This window comes from Eutrigla gurnardus (genome assembly GCF_963514095.1).
Source record: "Eutrigla gurnardus genome assembly, chromosome: 2".
NCBI lineage: Eukaryota > Metazoa > Chordata > Actinopteri > Perciformes > Triglidae > Eutrigla > Eutrigla gurnardus.
In genome coordinates this window covers 24,766,504-24,786,869 of record NC_139916.1, presented here as the reverse complement: position 1 = coordinate 24,786,869, position 20,366 = coordinate 24,766,504, and the positions used below count along the sequence as shown (strand labels likewise).

The 20,366-nt window shown below is 43.1% G+C and overlaps 1 protein-coding gene across 1 annotated transcript; it reads right to left on the bottom strand.

Annotated features, from left to right (window-relative positions):
• Positions 1–704: 704 nt before the first annotated feature.
• Positions 705–16,639, bottom strand: aldh1l1 (aldehyde dehydrogenase 1 family, member L1). Its single transcript, XM_084029135.1, has 23 exons — positions 16,565–16,639; positions 14,673–14,816; positions 13,355–13,589; positions 13,112–13,277; positions 11,972–12,073; positions 11,153–11,242; positions 10,500–10,637; positions 10,013–10,138; positions 9,801–9,892; positions 9,176–9,323; positions 8,944–9,063; positions 7,792–7,919; positions 5,821–5,971; positions 5,662–5,732; positions 5,371–5,476; positions 5,005–5,092; positions 4,375–4,468; positions 4,196–4,295; positions 4,017–4,115; positions 3,576–3,741; positions 3,366–3,471; positions 1,640–1,839; positions 705–1,232 (listed from the first exon to the last, which is right to left on the bottom strand). The coding sequence occupies exons 2-23, from the start codon at positions 14,797–14,799 to the stop codon at positions 1,177–1,179; spliced, it is 2,709 nt and encodes a 902-aa protein (XP_083885261.1). The 5' UTR covers positions 14,800–14,816; positions 16,565–16,639; the 3' UTR covers positions 705–1,176.
• Between the last annotated feature and the right edge of the window lie 3,727 nt (positions 16,640–20,366).

Here is a 20,366-nt window from a genome sequence, read left to right as displayed (position 1 = left end):
GCAGCGCTGCTCCGTCCAGAGTGACGCTCGGTGGGAACATGAGCCGGTGTAAGGTCGCTTCTGTGTGCATGTATTCATACTGTCCTCAATCTTCATACAGCAAATACAGTAGTATGGGCAACCTGTTTTTTTTTTGTTTTTTTTCTCAAGCATGTTTAAAGGTGCTAAATGTGAGATTCATTGCATTAATATAGCAGCAACAACTATTACCTACATAAAGGTAAAGTGGAGTAATGAGAGTCGCACCACCTCTGTGTGTGTGTGTGTTATCAGAGCTTCAGTTTGCTTTGTTTACATACAGAAGAGCAGATGGTGGCAGACTGGCAGTTGGATGAAATCACGTGACTACAAACTAGGGACGTCAGTTCTTAACAAGGTTAATTATTATAGGTGTATTAACGTTCAGACAGGACTGAATGTAGCTAGAAACTTCAGCAAAGCCAACAGAAAATACAAAAAAATACATTTACAACACAAAACATTAAAACTGGTTGGATATAACCCTTTCTATGCCACGTCAATTTGTGTTGTTGAAAGCAAAATGAACCAAAACTGACATCCTTACTATAAACTAATGTTTCTAAGGCAACAAAATATGAGTTTTGTGCAGCTGCCTGTTACTATAGACGCCCTCTGGTGGCGATTGCTGGTCACTACAACACATCACATCAATACAGCATCATAGAAAGTGCAGCGTCTGCATCCACGACGTTATTGAAAATCATTTCATCATCTGGATTTCTAAACACCCCGGTACACTGTGGTTATACCACCCAAGTCTATTATCCATGTTGGAAAGCATCAGGAATGAAGAGAGACAGCAGTCAGGGTGCAAGCAGTGTTCATTGTTCACCAAACATCGTTATTAGAAATGTTACATTTCTTTAGAATTTTCTGACCTAATGTAAGCCATACTAGAAATGAATGCAATCTCTTAGAAAAAATCATTTTTTGACATTGATTACAGAACAGTGTCAGAGGTCACCTGGGCTACCTAGGAACATATTTATCATCTGCATCGTGCAGGATAACGCTTGGCTCAGACGTGTGTTACTGTTACACTCATTTAACATGTTAAGGCTCATACAGCATTATTAGTACACACACACACACACACACGCACACACACACAGACACACACAGACGTCTCGCTGCTTCTTCCTCCAGTGATTTGACTTAATACTCGATGGTGATGGCCTTCGTCTTCAGGTATTCATTGAGAGCGTCTTGTCCTGTTAGTTTGGAGACATTGACAGTAAGTGTGGATACAACTCACACCAGACACCAGTGTTTCCTTTGTGTTGCCGTCTATTTCTAACGAGATCTTTATCTATTATTGTGCTGATTGTATGACATTACATGAATAAAGTGAAGTATGAAGCAATCATCCTCCGGTGCTCATGGTGAAAAAATGTTGTCTAACAAATAGAAAGTAGCCCAAATAGATCAAATCAAAGGGACTAATCTAACATACAATGTTGGTGGTGATAATTTGTCAAGACATTGTTGTCATAGAAACGTTAACTAAAGCCCTGGATGAAACGCTGGGATGAAGCGCTCCCCTGCACCCTGCAGCCGCTTTTCTGCAAGAAGGAGGCTCTATGTGGACCCAGGCCCTGACAGCAGCAGGTTCTCTTACCCAGGTCTTTGCCAAAGCCGGACTGCTTGAAGCCTCCAAACGGCGAGGCCACATCAGTCTTGTTGTAGGTGTTGACAAAAACTGTGCCGGCGTTGAGCTTTTCACTGACGTACAGAGCTTTGCTGATGTCCCGGGTGAAGACGCCTGACGCCAGGCCGTACTCTGTGGCGTTGGCCCTTCTCAGGACGTCGTCCACCTCACTGAGGCAGGGAGACAGGAGACAGGACAGGAGACAGGAGATAGGAGACAGGACAGGAGACAGGACAGGAGACAGGATAGGAGACAGGACAGGAGACAGGACAGGAGACAGGACAGGAGACAGGAGAGGAGACAGGACAGGAGACAGGACAGGTGACAGGACAAGAGACAGGACAGGTGACAGGACAGGTGACAGGACATGAGACAGGACAGGAGACAGGACAGGTGACAGGACAGGTGACAGGACATGAGACAGGACAGGAGACAGGAAAAGAGACAGGACATGAGACAGGACAGGAGACAGGACAGGAGACAGGATAGGAGACAGGACAGGAGACAGGACAGGAGACAGGAGAGGAGACAGGAGAGGAGACAGGACAGGAGACAGGAGATAGGAGACAGGACAGGAGACAGGACAGGAGACAGGATAGGAGACAGGACAGGAGACAGGATAGGAGACAGGATAGGAGGCAGGAAGGAGACAGGAGAAGAGATAGTACAGGAGACAGGACAGGAGACAGCACAGGTGACAGGACAGGTGACAGGACAAGAGACAGGACAGGTGACAGGACAGGAGACAGGACAGGAGACAGGAAAAGAGACAGGAGACAGGACAGGAGACAGGACAAGAGACAGGACAAGAGAGAGGACAAGAGACAGGACAGGAGACAGGACAGGAGAGAGGACAAGCGACAGGACAGGAGACAGGACAAGAGACAGGACAAGAGACAGGACAGGAGACAGGAGACAGGACAAGAGAGAGGACAAGAGACAGGACAGGAGAGAGGACAAGAGACAGGACAGGAGACAGGACAGGAGACAGGAGACAGGAGAGGAGACAGGATAGGAGACAGGACAGGAGACAGGAGAGGAGACAGGACAGGAGACAGGAGACAGGATAGGAGACAGGACAGGACACAGGATAGGAGACAGGACAGGACACAGGACAAGAGGGAGATACAGGAAAGATGTTTTTTTTTTTTGTGAATAGGGCAACACATTCTCACTCACAACAAATATCGATGCTTGGTCAGCGGCCCGAAGCTTCAAACTGTGACGCTCTAGAACGTCTTTAGGGTCAGTTTTGGATGCGTCAATTTCTGCTCGTTACATGCACAGTGTCTTTTCAAAATAAACTTCCAATGTAAGTTTACTTAGACATGTTTACTTATGCAGCAAAACATCATAGTTTGGGTAAATATAAGTATATTTCGTACGTAAAATACCTTGTTTGTTATGTTGTGTTGCAGAAGTACTGACGTTATGTAGCTAAGGTAAAATAAGTCAATGCTGACTTGGTTTCAGGACATGAGTGGTAACCCAAAGTCAATTGCTCTTATCATAATAATGCCGCGGTGGGTTTACATTGGACTTAGTGAAAGACCAGTGTGTCTCACACAGATGGCAACGTTTGCATCAGTACGTCTTTATCAGACGCCGAAGGGCATCGACTAATGATTTGGGAGTGAGGACGGGTCATGTTGTTAGTGAGCTGTGGTAAATGTGATGAAATGAGCACGGGTCTTACCCGCTCTTGAACTTGGAAAGGATCATGACGGGGCCGAATGACTCCTCGATAGCGATGTACATGTGGTCCTGTACATCAGTGAACACTGTGGGCTCGAAGAAAAACCCTGGACACAGATAACAAGACAGCACATTATAGACATGAGAGATGAATAAATCTGCATGCATCAGAGGTGGAGCAGACCCAGACTAGTTGATATCTGAGACTCACCTGGCCTCTGCACCTGTTTGCCACCACAGATCAGAGTGGCTCCTTCCTTGACGCCGGTCTTACAATACTCCACCAGCTTGTCTAGATGGGCTTTGTGGTTCTGGGGGCCGTGGTCAGTGGAGCGGTCCAGAGGATCACCCACCTTCATCTTCTTGACCTCCTCAACCTGAGAGAGAAGACAACCACAAACAAACAAACAAATAAAAAAAAAAATAAAAAAAAAAATATATATATATATATATATATATATATCTATATAATAAATATAGATATATATATGCATACATACACACATACACACACACACACACACACACACACACACACACACACACACACACACACACACACACACACACACACACACACACACACACACACACACACACACACACACACACACACACACACATCAGCAGTGTGAGATAAAAAGAATCATACCACTTTTTTCACAAACTGGTCATGAATGGTCTCTTCAACAAACAGTCTGCCGGCTGCGATGCAGTTCTCCCCCTTGTTGAAGAACACTGAGCTCATGCCCTGAAACAAACAAACATCACAGTGTTTTACGTCTGCAACAATGCCTAAATGACTAAAACATGCTCCGTGAAGGAACTTACCATGCGCACGGCCTTGTCCATGTCACAGTCAGCGAAGATGATGAGGGGGGATTTTCCTCCGAGCTCCAGGGAAACCTTCTTCACGTTGCTGACTGCACAGCTGCAGGAACACAACGAGGTGTTGGAACGTTTTTGTTTGGACAGAGTTTTGTAAAATGTGTCTTCTATGTGCCTCTCACCTCTTCATGATGTGTTTACCAATCTCAGTGGAACCAGTGAAGCCCAGCTTACGGACGTCCGGATGGTCAGACAGACGCTGACCCACCAGAGCGCCTAAAGAAAAGGAGGAGATCAACTTCCATTAGTTAAACGGTAACTTCAGTATTCCTCAACCGCAACACTCTTTCCCCAGGTTTTGTGTGTTTAAGAGACTACCAGGGACAACACTGACAACAGTCCCATACTTTATAAGTGACTCCATGAAGGTGCATGCCGTTACACGTTACACATTTGTTTTAAAAAAAGTAAAAAGTACAGATACCTGAAAATTCGACACAAGTACAGTAATTAAGTATTTGTATTTGGAGTTGAAAAGTTTAAGTTTAGCAGACATCGTCTCTTTGTCTAGATGTTTTATTTCCACTTCGGATGCATATTTAATACTATCTTATATACGATGTTGGTCTATATGACACATACTCAACTAAAGGCTAATTCACGATGGGATTTCTTTTGTACAGAGTGTAAATAATGTGCCAGAGTACATTGAAAAAACCATCACAAGAGCCAGTGACTCTCATGCACGAGTTTGCTGCTAATAATCATCTACCATAAAACAAATGTACTGTCTGCCCAGTATCCGTTCCTACCTGATCCAGGCAGAATATTAATCACTCCTTTGGGCAGGCCCGCCCTCGCCGCCAACTCGGCAAACTTCACGGCCGTCAGTGGAGTCACCTGGAAACAAATCACTTATACTAGCAGCAGATGTTCACGTCCTCATGAGGACTTCTCAAGTCAAAATGTAGTTTACGACCAAATACCTACAAAACTAACAACGTTCCCAACCTGTACTTTGTCTAAACCTGCTTAAGACGCTGAATAAACATTACACTCTGCTTACTTAGCATTTTAGCATTTAGCTCAAAGACGTACAGCCTCACAGTGCTGCAAGCACGGCTGCAGACTCTGCACAGCCATCTTCCTTCAGTGTCGTTTGAGCGGAGCCGACTGACCTGAGCCGGTTTGAGGACGATCGTGTTTCCAGCCGCCAGGCAGGCTGCCGTCTTCCAGGCCAGCATCATCAGAGGGTAGTTCCAGGGAATCACAATGGCACACACTCTGAGAAGACGGAAAGGGAAGATGTTTGCATGCCAATGACACAAGTGCCTGTTTCTATCTGGAATTCATCTTTTTGTGTAATATGGGGAAAACAATGTGTGGAAAACAAGGAAACAAGGCTTTAGCTGTTATTTCTCTTTTAAAGGTGTGTGTTAAATCATAGACATATAAAGCCACTCTCTCACCCTATTGGCTCCTTCTTGGTGAAGGTGAGGTTACGATTGGGCCTGGCCTGGTTGATGGGAATGGTGCTTCCCTGTGAAAAGGGGACATCATTCATTTAAAATGCATTCATATTTTAATGCTGGTTATCCATTTATGTTTGGTATATTTGGTAGTCTTACTTGGATCTTGTCACACCAGCCGGCGAAGTAGCGGAAGGTCTGGATGGACATGCCCACGTGAGTCTTTAGGGCCAGAGTGTAAACTGCTCCGGAGTCGATGGCTTCGATGGTGGCCAGCTCCTCCTGGTGCTCCTCCATCAGGTCAGCCAGCCTGCGGGTGGGGAAGCAGGGGAAGAGGGGACTCAAGCTCAAGGTCTTTCTTTGCCCTGTATAACCCTGGGTATCCTTCAACACTTTACTGTTTCTTTCTATATTTATCAGTTGATTTTCCAAATCAGTCCTTTTTATAAATCCACATTAACAACTCTTCACATCGGCATAATTAGATCCACCACACAGCACTTATTTAAAAAGAAAATATGTCACTGTTAAAGCTGGTTGATGACCGTTAGATGACAAGCAGTCTAGCATATAAAAGGCTTTTTTTTTTTTTTTTAAATGGAGCCTGGTGCAGTAATAATAATACATTTTATTTAGAAGCACCTTTCAGGTCACTCAAGGACACTTTACAATTTAAAACAAGAGCAAACAAATAACAAAACCATTAAAAGTGCAAGTAAAAACATTTGACTATTTTGAGATAGATGGGAATGGAGTTGAGAAGCAATGATTTTCTCAAGTATTTTGGAGATGAAAGGTAGGTTGGAAATGGGGCGGAGGTTATTGAAGTTGTTGGGATCTGAACCAGGTTTTTTGAGGATTGGGGAGACAGCAGCAGTTTTGAAGGGCGAGGGAACAGAATCAGTAGTGAGAGAGGAGTGGATGATAGCAGCAATGAGAGGGAGCAGTGAGGGGAGGCAGGATATGACCAGGGCAGTAGGGAGGGGATCTAACTGGCATGTGGATGGTTTGGATTTACAGATGAGATCAGAGATAGCAGAGGGATCAGGGAAAAGGAAAGAGGAAAATGGCAGACTGTAGGGGAGAGGTTCAAAGGAGGGGGGAGGTGAGGGAGTGGGGCTCAAGTGCTGGTGGATTTTGTCAATTTTCTGATTAAAAAACAGAAGGAGGGAGTCACACGTTTCCGAAGAGTACAGGTGGGGGGGTAGGAGATCTGGGGGTTGAAAGATTTTGTTGAGGAGTGAAAAGAGTGCCTTTGAGTTGCCGTGGTTCGAACAGATGAGACTGGAATAATAAGTGGATTTGGCTGAAGCGATAGAGTCCTTATACTGTAAGATATGATTTTTGTACATGTCATGGTGGACAGTAAGACCAGTCTTTTTATGGAGACGCTCAAGTTGACGTCCTTTGGACTTGATGGAGCGGAGTTCAGGGGTGAACCAAGGAGCAGAATGGGAAAACGAGACAGACTGAGTTTTAACAGGAGCGAGGGAGTTGAGAATGGTAGTGAGCGAGTTATTGTAATGGAGAACCAGTTCATCAGGGGAGGAAGAGTGGTCCGGGTCCAGTATAGATGCGATGGTGGAGGAGAGGGTGTGAGGATTTATGACCTTGATATTACGGAATGAGATGAGACGTGGTGGCTTGGTCATGGAGAGGCGGAGTGTGACATTAAATGAAAGGAGGAAGTGGTCAGTGATGGGGAGTTGATCAGCTGTGCAGTTGGAGGGAGTGAGACCAGAGCAACACACTAAGTCCAGTGTATGTCCTTTAATATGGGTAGAAGTCAGTGAAGATGTGGTAACCGGAGCTCTCAAGGCAATGCTCAATCCACATGAAACACACCGGGGCTTGTGTTGTTATGGTCACTTGCATTCACTGGTTGCAAATAATCAAAGAGGGCGACGGCCAAAATGCTGAACATGAGGCTTCAAAACCGTAGTCTCCGTTCACCGTGGAGTCATGAGAGATAACGTTTTCTTCAGGATAACACTTGGGGAGTAATTGATAGGTAAATGATAACGTTGGGGGTCAAGTATTCTTCTGATGGTGCTAATTCCTCAACGTGCAAAATATGAATAACCGATGAAGATTCAGTGAACCTGGAATTAAAGGGTTTAGTGCACTGACTTGTAGATGAGTCTGCCTCGGTCTCTGGGGTTCATCTTGCCCCACTCTCCCTCTTCAAAGGCCTCCTTAGCAGCAGCCACTGCCTTGTCCACATCACTTATCTGGGCCAGAGACACCTCGCAGATGGCCTGCAGGACAGACAGATAGGGGACAGACAGATACAGGACAGACAGACAGATACAGGACAGACAGATACAGGACAGACAGACAGATACAGGACAGACAGATAGATACGGGACAGACAGATACAGGACAGACAGACAGATACGGGACAGACATATACAGGACAGACAGACAGATACAGAACAGACAGATACGGGACAGACAGATACAGGACAGACAGACAGATACAGGACAGACAGACAGATACAGGACAGACATATACAGGACAGACAGACAGATACGGGACAGACATATACAGGACAGACAGACAGATACGGGACAGACAGATACAGGACAGACATATACAGGAAAGACAGACAGATACAGGACAGACAGACAGATACAGAACAGACAGATACAGAACAGACAGATACAGGACAGACAGATACGGGACAGACAGATACGGGACAGACAGATACGGGACAGACAGATACAGGACAGACAGACAGATACGGGACAGACAGATACAGGACAGACAGACAGATACAGGACAGACATATACAAGACAGACAGACAGATACGGGACAGACATATACAAGACAGACAGACAGATACGGGACAGACATATACAGGACAGACAGACAGATACGGGACAGACAGATACAGGACAGACAGACAGATACGGGACAGACAGATACAGGACAGACAGACAGATACGGGACAGACAGATACAGGACAGACAGACAGATACGGGACAGACATATACAGGACAGACAGACAGTTATTTCCATCTAATACCGATATAATAATGAGTGCTGATATCTGAACATATAGCACCTATTAATATAAAATAGATTTTAATATAATGTTACCGAGTAACCTCTTAACATCTGCATCCATCAATACCAAACATTAAAAAATAACACATTTGGCACTGAAATTAAAATATATGTTTCTTAATGAAAGACAGATAATGTGCACTAGATAGAACTTATATATTAACAGAAAAGTGTCACAAAAGTGTCATTTTGTCTGTCTTTTGGTCCTTACCGTGCCGTCGGTGGGGTTGATGGTCTTGTAGGTCTTTCCTCCTTCTGCATCAACAAACTCTCCATTAATGAACAGCTGATGAGGCATCTTTATGGTCATGTTGTTGATGTTCTTCTCCACCTGAGGATTCAAACAGTGTCCAAGACAGTCAACATGCCGTCTTTACGATGTCAATGACTTACAGGTAACAGGGCTTCGCTGTTCATTTAAAAACACAGCCAATCACACTCACATAGTCAACGACCAGTTCCTCTTCATCGTCCTCCCCTCGCAGCTTCCTGACGCACATCTGGATGAAATCCTGGAAAGTGCAGTTCATGTACACGTCCTCGTTTTGCAGCTGGCAGCTGCTGGCTCGGAGCTTCACCTCCTCGACAAGCCTGAGGACGGCCACGGACAAAGAGGAAGGAGTCAGAGGTATATCGACGAGGAGAAAGAAAATGTATTCATTGGGATTCGTTGGGATAATGATCCTTCATACATTTAACAGTCTACAGAATTAGAGGTAATGCAGTAGTTAGTGCAAATGTCAAACTGCCACAAAGCAAAAGCACTGCTTTGAGCTAAATGTTCACATCAGTATGTAAACAATGACAATGGGGAGCCCTAGTTTATCCCTCACTTACAGCTCTTAAACTTGTAGAAAATAGAGATTTCAACACCTTGAATAGAGGAGTTGGGAAAGTCATCATGGCCTTTGGATGCTTGTGATGATCGTAGTCTAATAATGAATATTTCTCTCCTTTTTTTGAATAAAATATTTGGACTCATCTGCACATGGGAGAGTCTGATAAATGACTACAGTGCACCAGATAAATTCTATTCAAGGAGATAAATCCATCTTTCACCTTCATTACCTGACAACATCCATAGAAGCAGCACCAGACTTGAAGAAATCAGTGGAGTCTTCAATCTGACTGACGTTACTCAGAATGCTCTGCCACACTGCCTGTGAGGAAACATTGTCGAAGGTCTACATGAGATATTTTTACTTATATATTACATTTTTATCTACTGGTAACTTCTGTGAGGTTTTTTCCCCTTTAACCAGCAGAAGAGGAGGCCCTACCCTCATCTGCTCAGCGAAGGCCTTCTCCTCCTCCGTTAGCTCCACAGCAGCACTGCTCCCTGAGCTGAAGTACTGCCCTGCAGCGATCATCTTCCCATCCTCAAACTGGAGATTCTTCACCAGCAGCTGATGAGATGAATGGAAAATGTAAGGTCATTAGAAGTGGAATCAACTCAGTCTGTGAATGTACAGAAGATAAATATGTAAATACCATCTGTCCTGAATTAATGTGGTGAATCGACGTATAACCTTAATGTCAGTATTGTAAAAGAAAGTGTAACGTGATTTCAGGTGAAACTTTATGTAGGAATTGGTATTCAAATCTATAACAGTTTTACAAAATCCAGTACAGTGAGTGGCGCTATGACTTGTGTAAAATATTGTATTATTGGTATGAGGAATTTAAATATAAAGCAGCTAGGTCTGCAGGATGCATCCTGTCAGCACGGACATTGTGACGTGTTTCGCTAGATCTTCGTTGACTTACCGCCTTGCTGTCGTTGCCGAACAGCACCAGGCCGGCCTTGCTGACGATGCCGGGCCGGCTGGCTCCGGGGATCTCCAGGGGCTGGCCGTTAGCTGTGGTGCTGTTGTCCACCAGAGTGGAACCGTAGAAAGTCACCTTCTACAGGAAGAGAGACACCAAACAGAACATTTCTTCTGTTGCTACTTTGCCAAAATTACACCATTTATCATCGCCAGAAACTGTAAAAACTAAAATGATCATAGGATGTGAAAAAATAACAAAATCCATGCCCAAACTGTGTGTAGTGAAGTTTCATGAAAATCCCTATATTCTACATATAGTAGATTGTCTCATTCAAAACCTTTCCAAAAATAAAGCGCTCGCTCTAACCAGAGCCTGTGAAGCTACTGGGAAGCCATGATTCGCACGACGGAGACCAACAGTCTGCTGGTGTTCAGAGGGTTGATGAGCTTAATTCCTTGTCCATTGACCTGCTTAATAAGGCTAGGAGAGCAACTGACTTATAATGGCTTATTCATGCAAATACAAATAAAAATTAAGCTTTTTTTGCAGTTCGGGTGCAAAAAAACCCTCACAATTATACATGGTTATGAAAATTAAAGATTTACTTTTATCACAAGACACCAATAAACAGCATGATGGCGATGCGTTACCTGCCCATCGACCTCCGCCCAGGCACCGGGCACTTTGTCGTTTCCTCGGATCCAGTTGTGGAGAGCCTCAGCAGACTGGTTCCAGTCAATCTGCCAACACATTGAGGGATCTGTTCTAGTTAAGTCTTCAGATGTAATATAAAAACAAATGAAAGCACTGGATTGTTTTACTTTGAAAACCATTAATCAAAATTCATGTAGAAATCAACTTTTGAAATGTTCAGGTTTCCAGGGTTTGACAGATTCCATCCAGGCTTCATTCTTTATCCTCAGCAGCATCACTGTTGGATTTGAATTGTTTTCACCACCTTCTCCATATCCTGTCAGCTCTTTCTTGTTTACTATCTAATAAAAGGCATAAAGCTCTGCAAACCACTCCAGCTGTGAGGCCTTCACAGCGGCGTCGTGACCAATAAACAACACAAAAATGTGAAATACTCACCTGCAAACATTTTGCATCAAAACTATTCATACCGCCAGTGATGCAGATTTGAGACAGCTGCAACATTTTTTTAATACATGACGTGAATTGCAAACCAGACTTAAGACAACTACCAGGATCCTATTGAACCAGAGCAGTCTGTCTGAGGTTAACCGTTTTATAATCTAAGCTACTTTGGCCTATTTTACTGAGTTTCCTTTTAGCTAAATGCTCTGATTGATTTCCCTCTGGTAAATAGTTACAGTGTTTATGTCTTGCACTTTTATTCTGAAACGTAAGAACAGAGTGGATGTGGTCTGCGCTGCCTCTGTCAAGGTTGAAAAGAGTATTAAAGTTTTAATGTAAAGTAGAGCCATCTGGATGTTGTCGTATATCACCTTAGAATTGTCTTTCTTCTGAATGCACTCGTAGGTGGCGCCCTCCTGTGGCTGGGTGATCCTCGGTGCCTTCCCTTCTGCAATCAGCCTCACTGCATCCACCTGAAACCAGAACAATGCCCTTCACATGACTGCTTTCTTTATGGTCTTTGCTGTCGTAGGGTTACTTGTGATTTTATAAAGGGAAACAGTAATGGCTCTGACCTAGATTCAAACATTAGTGTTGATAATGAAAAGAAAAATTGCTCCTAACATTTTGTAATTTGAATTCATCTGATGAAGCCGATACAGCATACGGCTGTTTTTGGTCTAGTATGAAATATGGGGCTAGCACAATGATAGTAAGTTCTGGCAAATTGAAATAATTGTTGCATTCTGATGTGTTTTTTAAGTGACTGCGACTCTTCAGCGTATAGTATAGTAGTACATTTTACAACTTTGAGGAACAAGTGTACGTACTGGAAATTAGATTTACCACAAAAAAACTATCTGCTGACATCTCTTCCCACACTGTCTCTGGAACCCCAGTAGCCAGAATAAACAAACAAGATGCATGTATATTATATAAGATAGATAAGTACTAGCTGATTAGGGATCAGCACCAGCACCTAATCAGCTACTACGTGCCATATTATTATTATGTAAGATAGGAAAGTAGCTGATTAGGGATCAGCACTAGTACCTCTTCATCAAATAGTCCCTTTCTGTGGCTGAATGCAGACTCCACTCTAAATGACTATACATCTGCATTATGTATCAAATATTAGATCATGTGCCCTTTACACACTTTGAGTGCTGGTTTTAACCTCAGACGTGTTAAAGTTTAACTCTGGAAGTTTATAGCAAAGGCACAATTCAAAGGGGATAAATAAATGACTTGTCCCTTCCCGCTGACTGCCGTACATACTATTTTCAAAATAAGGTCCCATGGTGGTCCACTGGAAGGGGCGGGACTTAGCCCCTCTATTCAAATAATTTGTTATTAAAGTGTTGTTGAGCCCAGATTAATGTAAGGAATAATACGCTTTGTAAATCACCCCAACCTCTCCGGCTCATGAGGTGATGCTCTCGGGCCCCACACAACCCCAACAAGCCTGTGTTTTCTCCACCCACAATGCTTTGCCCCTTCACTACACTTACTGTGCCTTTGACTCCCTCTGGGAAGAGAAACCTCTTGTAGATTGTGTTGACCGTGTCATTGGGTTCAACGTCACACTCCTGCTGCAGCAGGATCGGTCCGGTGTCCAGTCCGTCGTCGGCCCAGAACACAGTGAACCCGCCCTTTCTGTCGCCGTGGATCAGGGTCCTGCGTGACAGAGACAGCAGGTAAGAGGCTGGACTTGTCGCCACGCCAACCCATCTAATGAAGGTCAGGTGACTCACCAGTTAATAGCCGAGGCTCCCCTGTGGCGAGGCAGCAGGGAGGGGTGGTAGATGATGGAGCCGTGTTTGGGCAGGTCGATGACCTCCATGGGGATGAACTGGGAGCAGAAGGGCAGGACGTTGAGCTCGGCACCGGTGGCCTTGTACTGAGCCACCACCTCCGGGATGGCCTGGCCTTTCACACGCCAGCGGGGGAACTTGAAGACGGCAACACCGTCTTTCTCCGCCTCGGTCGCTGAGGGAGAAAATAATGATCAGACTCCTGTTGTGCCATACGAATATGGTTTTAGTTCCAAAAAAGTACTGTTATATTCTTAATACATCTCTCCATTATTTATTTGATTCATCAATTAATTGTCTGAATATTGGAAATTGTCCATCAGTCCAAAACCCAACACGTATTCAAGTATTAAAACAGACATATAAGTGATAAGTGGTAAGTGGAGAAAATCTGCAATCAGCAGCATAGAACTTCAATTATGAATTGATAATCAATTCTGGTATCCTTAACCTGTATTGTATTATGTACATGGAGACCATTCCTCAAGAGTTTGGACAAGTGATGAAAACTACATCTGCAGCAGATGAAATTAATCTACTTCATAAAAGGAAGACATAATGACTTTGGCTGAAGTGACCTTAAGTGACCTTAATGTTAGAAAGTGTTCCGTTTTGTGCTTTTGCTGTAGTGATGTGTGCGACTACTAATAAAGAAGATGGAAAAAAGTCTGAAATGATGATGGAGATATTCATGGCTGGATTTTCAACGTCATATAGAATGTGAGTCACAATTAAAAATAAGTTTGTCTTCCAAAGGGGAGCAAAAGAAGTTTGGAAACAAGCTAATTTAGATGATTGTCGTGGTAGGATTCTGACATGAAAACAAGACATCTCTACTTTTCAGAAAAAAAAGGTGAGAACATGCAAACTCCACACAGAAGGGCCCAATCACAGTCCAGCATCTGGAAATGTCAACGAGAATGCTGAAATGTGTAGTTCTAACTCATAGACAATCAAAACTACATTCATTTCTAGCCCTTTCTTATTCCTTGATAGGGCAGTAAATCACATTTAGACATATTACTGCCGTTATCAGATATAACGATGACTATGCAACTTTGATAGAACAGCTATATTGCATTTTTTGTTTGTTCGGTGGAACAGAGTGATAAAGGCAGTGGTGTGAAGAGTCCAAATATCACTTGGCACCATCCTAAATGGTTCCTGGCAAGCGTGCGTTTAGTGAGGGAGGAAATGCCGTGTTTCCGTTCATACTTCAGTTGAGCTGGTCCTAAAGTTCAGTCAGTGAAGTTCTCACCCAGTGGGTCAGCCTTGCCATCTTTGTCAGGGATGGTGAAGACTCCTACGATGGTGTGGCCGTCCTTCCTCAGCTCCTTGTAAACCTCCTGGCCGAACAGACTCTGTCCAATCACAGCGATCTTCATCCTCACACCACAGTGTTCTGGAGAGGCAGCATCACACACCAGGACCACAGAACATACCTTTGTAATTAGTTCAAGCAATCACAGCTAATGGATTATGTCACATATGAGAATAAAATACATTTCATATGGCAAGTGAGGGCTTCTTGGGCTAAGGTTTACATCCTGCATATACTTTTTCTTACTTGCAAGTTATTTTCAACGATGAAACATATTAATTTGTTACAATCTTTAGGGGCAGTTGAAGCTCAAAGAGACCATAAAAGGTGCTTAATGTCAAAATAAGAGCATATCATGAGCCCCTTTTTAGAGAGTATTCCACCCGGTCGTCAGTCCAAATGCTCGCCGAGGGTTTGCTGACTTCCTACATATTTTTTAAATAAGGAAGGGGAGAGACTTCACATGCTGTGAAAATGAATTCAGCACATATAAAGGTTGAGTAGGTGATTCTATTCAGAAACACTTTCTGTTATATTATTTGACATCACCGCAACAGATAGCCATCAATACCTTAATTGCTCTGACATATAAAATTAAAAAAATGTTATCTGTGGCCGTGGCAGGACTGTAAAAACTCCGTCCAATCAAAAAAGTTGGGTGGGAGAAAATAATTGGACGGCCTGCATGTCTGTCAATGCTGACTTCCTGATTGCACTCTGCCGATCTCGCGCACTCATTTGGGGTTCTGAGGGGAGCGGCTTTCAACAGGGGTGTGAACGAAGGGGGCGGGACTTCTTTGGTTCAGCGGACTTCTTTGGTTCAGCGATGCATTCAAAGTCTCTGGTCTTTCCAAATGACCTACTCAACCTTTAACTTAATTCAGTCAAAACTTACAGAATATGCTCTGTGCTTCTGTGAGGTTTGCATGTGTGCAGACATTATTAAAATACATTTCTGTGATTTTGAAAATACTGTTTACTCTTTATGTAAACATGTTGAAGCATTTACTGACTCGGTCCAAAGACCAAACTGAGCAGCTCTGTAGGGGTTACATCATACTATGGCTTTTGCAGAGCATGACTGTGCACGTCCACAGACATGTTACACAGGCAGATATACATATGTGTACGTGACTCACATTTCAAATCTATTTTCAGACAAGGATCAAGTATTTTGGTCATCGATGATTTATCAAAAGCACATACAATAACTTTATTGGCAGAGCAAAAGGAAAACCAATGAAATTATCGGCAAGCAATAGTAATCTAAATTTAGAATGTGCTGTTTAATGTAATTTAAGGTTTAGAATCGAAATCAATCAAAAAGTACTAGGTACCATGACTGTCTGGACCGTTTGTCGGTTTGACCGTTTACTGACCCTGAACAGAGAGGGGCGGGGCCTGCTGTCATGCCAACCAATAAAATCCCTCCGTGGAGCTCGGGTCTCCAGTATTAACCAATCAAAAGGGCGGAGCAGTTGAGAGCCCCGTGAACTAACTTCAGACAGTTCAAGACGCGCAGTAAAGTTGAACCGCAAACACACATCCATAATCACAATCGTATTTATGATCCCAACACACACACACACACACACACACACACACACACACACACACACACACACACACACACACACACACACACACACAGTCAAGTGCAACCATGATGTTGAACTGTTATACTTACACCATCTTTTCATTGCAGATAAACAACCTGTGTGCGTGTTTGCGTGTGAGGCGGGAGACCAATCAGCAGTCTGCACTCCCATTATAAGCCCTCGTGCAATGAAATAATAAACAGATAGAACAAGTAAAGTATGCGTTCTTACCCAGCGCGGCTCTGCTTGCACCGAAAGAGCGACAGGACGGAGTGCATTGCTTTTAATTTCCTCCCCCAGTGACAGTGGCAGGCGGCCCATTACGTAACATGCAAATAAAGCAGGGTGATTGGACAAGGGCGGCCATGAGGCCGCAGGGGGGCGGCCTATTAGCGTCTCATGTCTGAGCGAGCCCAATCACATGGACACTGAGGGAATGTCAACTTTCATAAATTACTAAAATATTACAATGAGGACAGGCTATGGTTATGGTTTAACTTTGTATATTGAGCAAATAAGTATTGTCACATGGAGAAATTATTTATAATAATTATTTTGTTTTGTTTACATTTTTCTATGATGTATCCATACAAGGAACAACATCTGTCTGTATATAATAATAATAATAATAATAATAATAATAATAATAATAATAATAATAATAATAATAATAATAATAAAATATATAATATAATAATTATTATATAATAATAAAATATAAATATAAATAATAAAATATGTGTAATAATAATTATTATTTCATCACACACATTCTGGTCCCAAAGGTCAAACATGACCTTTCAAAAGAACATGAGAATATTATGGAGATGGAATAGAAGGCCTTTACACACACACACACACACACACACACACACACCTTGTGAATAATAAAAATATAAAACAACAGATATGTGTAAGTAAGTAAAAGCTCATAAAATAAGTAGTAAAAGGGTAAAACAGTAGGTTGGGAGGTATGCTTAAAACACTATTGCACTGTAAAAAAAAAGTTCCATAGACAGTCATTTTATGGAGTTCAGTTCAATCATGGCTCTGTGATAAAAACTGTTTTTGAGCCTGGAGGTGCTGGTCTTTAGCACTCTGTGCCACCAGAGGGCAGCAGAGATCAGAGATGGTGATTGGATGCGTCTTTCAGGATGTTGCTGATTCTTTGGAGGCCTCCGGTGAGGTTAGAGGAACTTCAGTTATTTTCTGTTCTGTGTTCATGAGCCTCTGGAGTGCTATCCTGTCTGCTACTGGACAGTTGACAAACCATACTTTGATACAGTATGAATAATCTTTTTGCAGAAGTGGTCGAAGGGCACAAGCACCTTAGAAGGTTTGTTTTCTTCTACTTCTGATGAAGAAAACCAGTGTTGCGCATTCTTCACCAGGGCCATGGAGTTTGTTGTACATGTGAGGTATTACTGTGATCTGAAAGTATTTCTGAATTACAGCAACAATAAAGTCCAGCATTATACTCAAAATCCTTTTTTGCTTTTGTCTTATGTGTTCCTACAACAATTTATTTTAAATTGTATTAAATTGTTCAAACAATTAAGATAAACAAGTAATGCAGTTTAAAGATACGCAACATGGCAGGGGCTAGCAACTAATGGTGCTAATAATAATAATAATAAAAATAATAATTCTGATAGTTTCAATAAGGCCTGTGCAGATCATTGTTGTCTGTGCTAATAATAATAATAATATATGCATAATATTTATATTGAATATATATCATTTATACAGCCCTTTTTACAGTACTCAAAGACACATTGCAATTTTAAAATAATTGGAATTTGTTTGAATTATTGTATAAAACAACACGCACAAAATAAATACAATGAACATTAATCCCACGTTAAAATAATTTCTGAAAAGCTTAGTTTTGATTTGACAGGTTAGTGCAGTCTTGGATGTGTTAGGGGACAGAGAGCCAGGCCCATGCTTGATCCTGAGTGGTGGAGACAGGAGGTTGGCTTTGGAGGAGTGAAGGAATGTGGTGGTGGAGCTGGTCGGTGGGGTGGAGGAGGGCCTGGTTATGGAGGGCTTTGTGAGTGAAGACAAGGACTTGGATCTGTTGTGGGACAGGGAGCCAGTGGAGGTTCTGGAGGACGGGGGTCACGTGGTTACATGAGCGGGGATGGTTGAGCAGACCGGGTATGGATGTCGGCCTACTGGAGTTTGTTTAGGACTTTGGATGAGGTGTCATGAGGCACGCTGTTGCATGAGTCCACTCTGGATTCTGGATGTGAAGAAGGAGATTCGGATGGAGAGAGAAACATCTATAATGAGACTGCTTTTTATTTTATTTTTTATTTCTGAAGGATATTTTACAGTCGGTTGGGAGGTATGCTTCAAACACTATTGCACTGTAAAAAAAAGTTCCAAACAGAAATTGCAGTTTCATGCAAGCATAAATAGATCCTCTGAATTAGTCACAGAATCTATTTCTCTAGTTTTCAAATATGTGATCTGAAAGGAACGACCACTTTTCAAGATGCTACAGTCCGTTAAAAATATCAAACCACTTTGAAATGCATCAGAATAGCTTACTAAACCAGCAGTATGTAAGGGTTAAGTTTAAAAATAAAGGAAACCTTGCAAAGGCTCCCGCAAATGATTATTGATTTCCGAATGAAATTTGGTAGGGATGCACTGTTCAGACCAAGTACCAGTACAGATACTCAATACTTTCTGATACTGACTAATTATATGAGTACTTAATAATACCATTACAGTTCTCACAATAACTTTGAAAACACATTTTTAATTTGACATCTTTCCTGATACAAACAGAGCAGAGTTTGCAGTAGAGATATTAATAATTCACTGTTTAACCTGCTATCAGTTAAAATAAATATTAAAGATAAGCTAAGCTAAGAGACTCGGAGGAGCAGCTTGTCACATAAAGAAGAATAACCTTAAAGGTCCGCCCACCTTAACTGCACTGCAGCCGGAGCAGCCAGCTTCTTTTTCAGCTGGCCGACAACAACACTGGAATTTAGTTTGCTTCCAGTAGCGTTTATTCATCGACAAATAAGCGGAACACACACTGACCTGAGGCCTGTACAAAGCAGGATCTGGGGTTAGTGAGGTAACTTCAGGGTTAACTCTGGGTTTTCAGTCAGACGGTGGTTCACTTATTACCGGGGTACATCGCCATGGTAACTTATGCTGCAGAGCTATTATGCAGGGCCAGAACATCGATTCAGGGTAAGCCTTGCCAGAACCAGGGTCAGGATAGAGATGACATTTGGCTTAATAAAGGCCGGGTTCACCTGCCTACATGGCCTCAGAGTGGCCCCAGACCGGGCTTGCAGAGTCATTGTAGCGTGTGTGGTGCTCAGTGTTGGGTGTAACGCGTTACTTTGTAACGCGTTACTGTAATCAGATTACTTTTTCAAGTAACTAGTAGTGTAAGGCATTACTCTACTGAAAATAGTAATAATATTACAATTTTCCGGGCTCGTTACTTGCGTTACATTTGTGGGCACAAGTGGGCCGAGTTCGGCCGTGTTCAGCAGTCTGTTTCCCGGCTGGTTTGCGTGCTGCGCGTGTGTGCGTTTCGCGTTCGACCGAGAGTCCGCCTGTGTGGACTCGCGTGGGGCTGGGCTGGCCGCTGTTTGACCGATGTCCGAGGGCTTTTCACCATGGTCTGGTGGCATCAGGGCCGCGAGTTCGGCTGGGTTCTTGTGTCTATTTAACGTCTGGATTCCCCGCGACGCGTCCGAGGGTCTACGGGTCTACGGCGGAGCCGAAGCCCGGCTTCGCGGAGGTCAATTGTGTCTTTGCGCGGACCTGGAGCGGCCGGAGCTGGACTGAGCTGCACGGACTTTTCGCCCGGGTCTGAGGGCACGGGTCCCGACATTCCGGCCCGGTTCGATTGCCTGTATAGGGGCAGGATACTAGTTAAAAAAGTAACTAGTAATATAACTAGTTACTTTCTCCAGGGAGTAATATAGTAGTGTAAGGCATTACTATTTTTGAGAGTAATATGTAATCTGTAATATATTACTTTTTAAAGTAACTA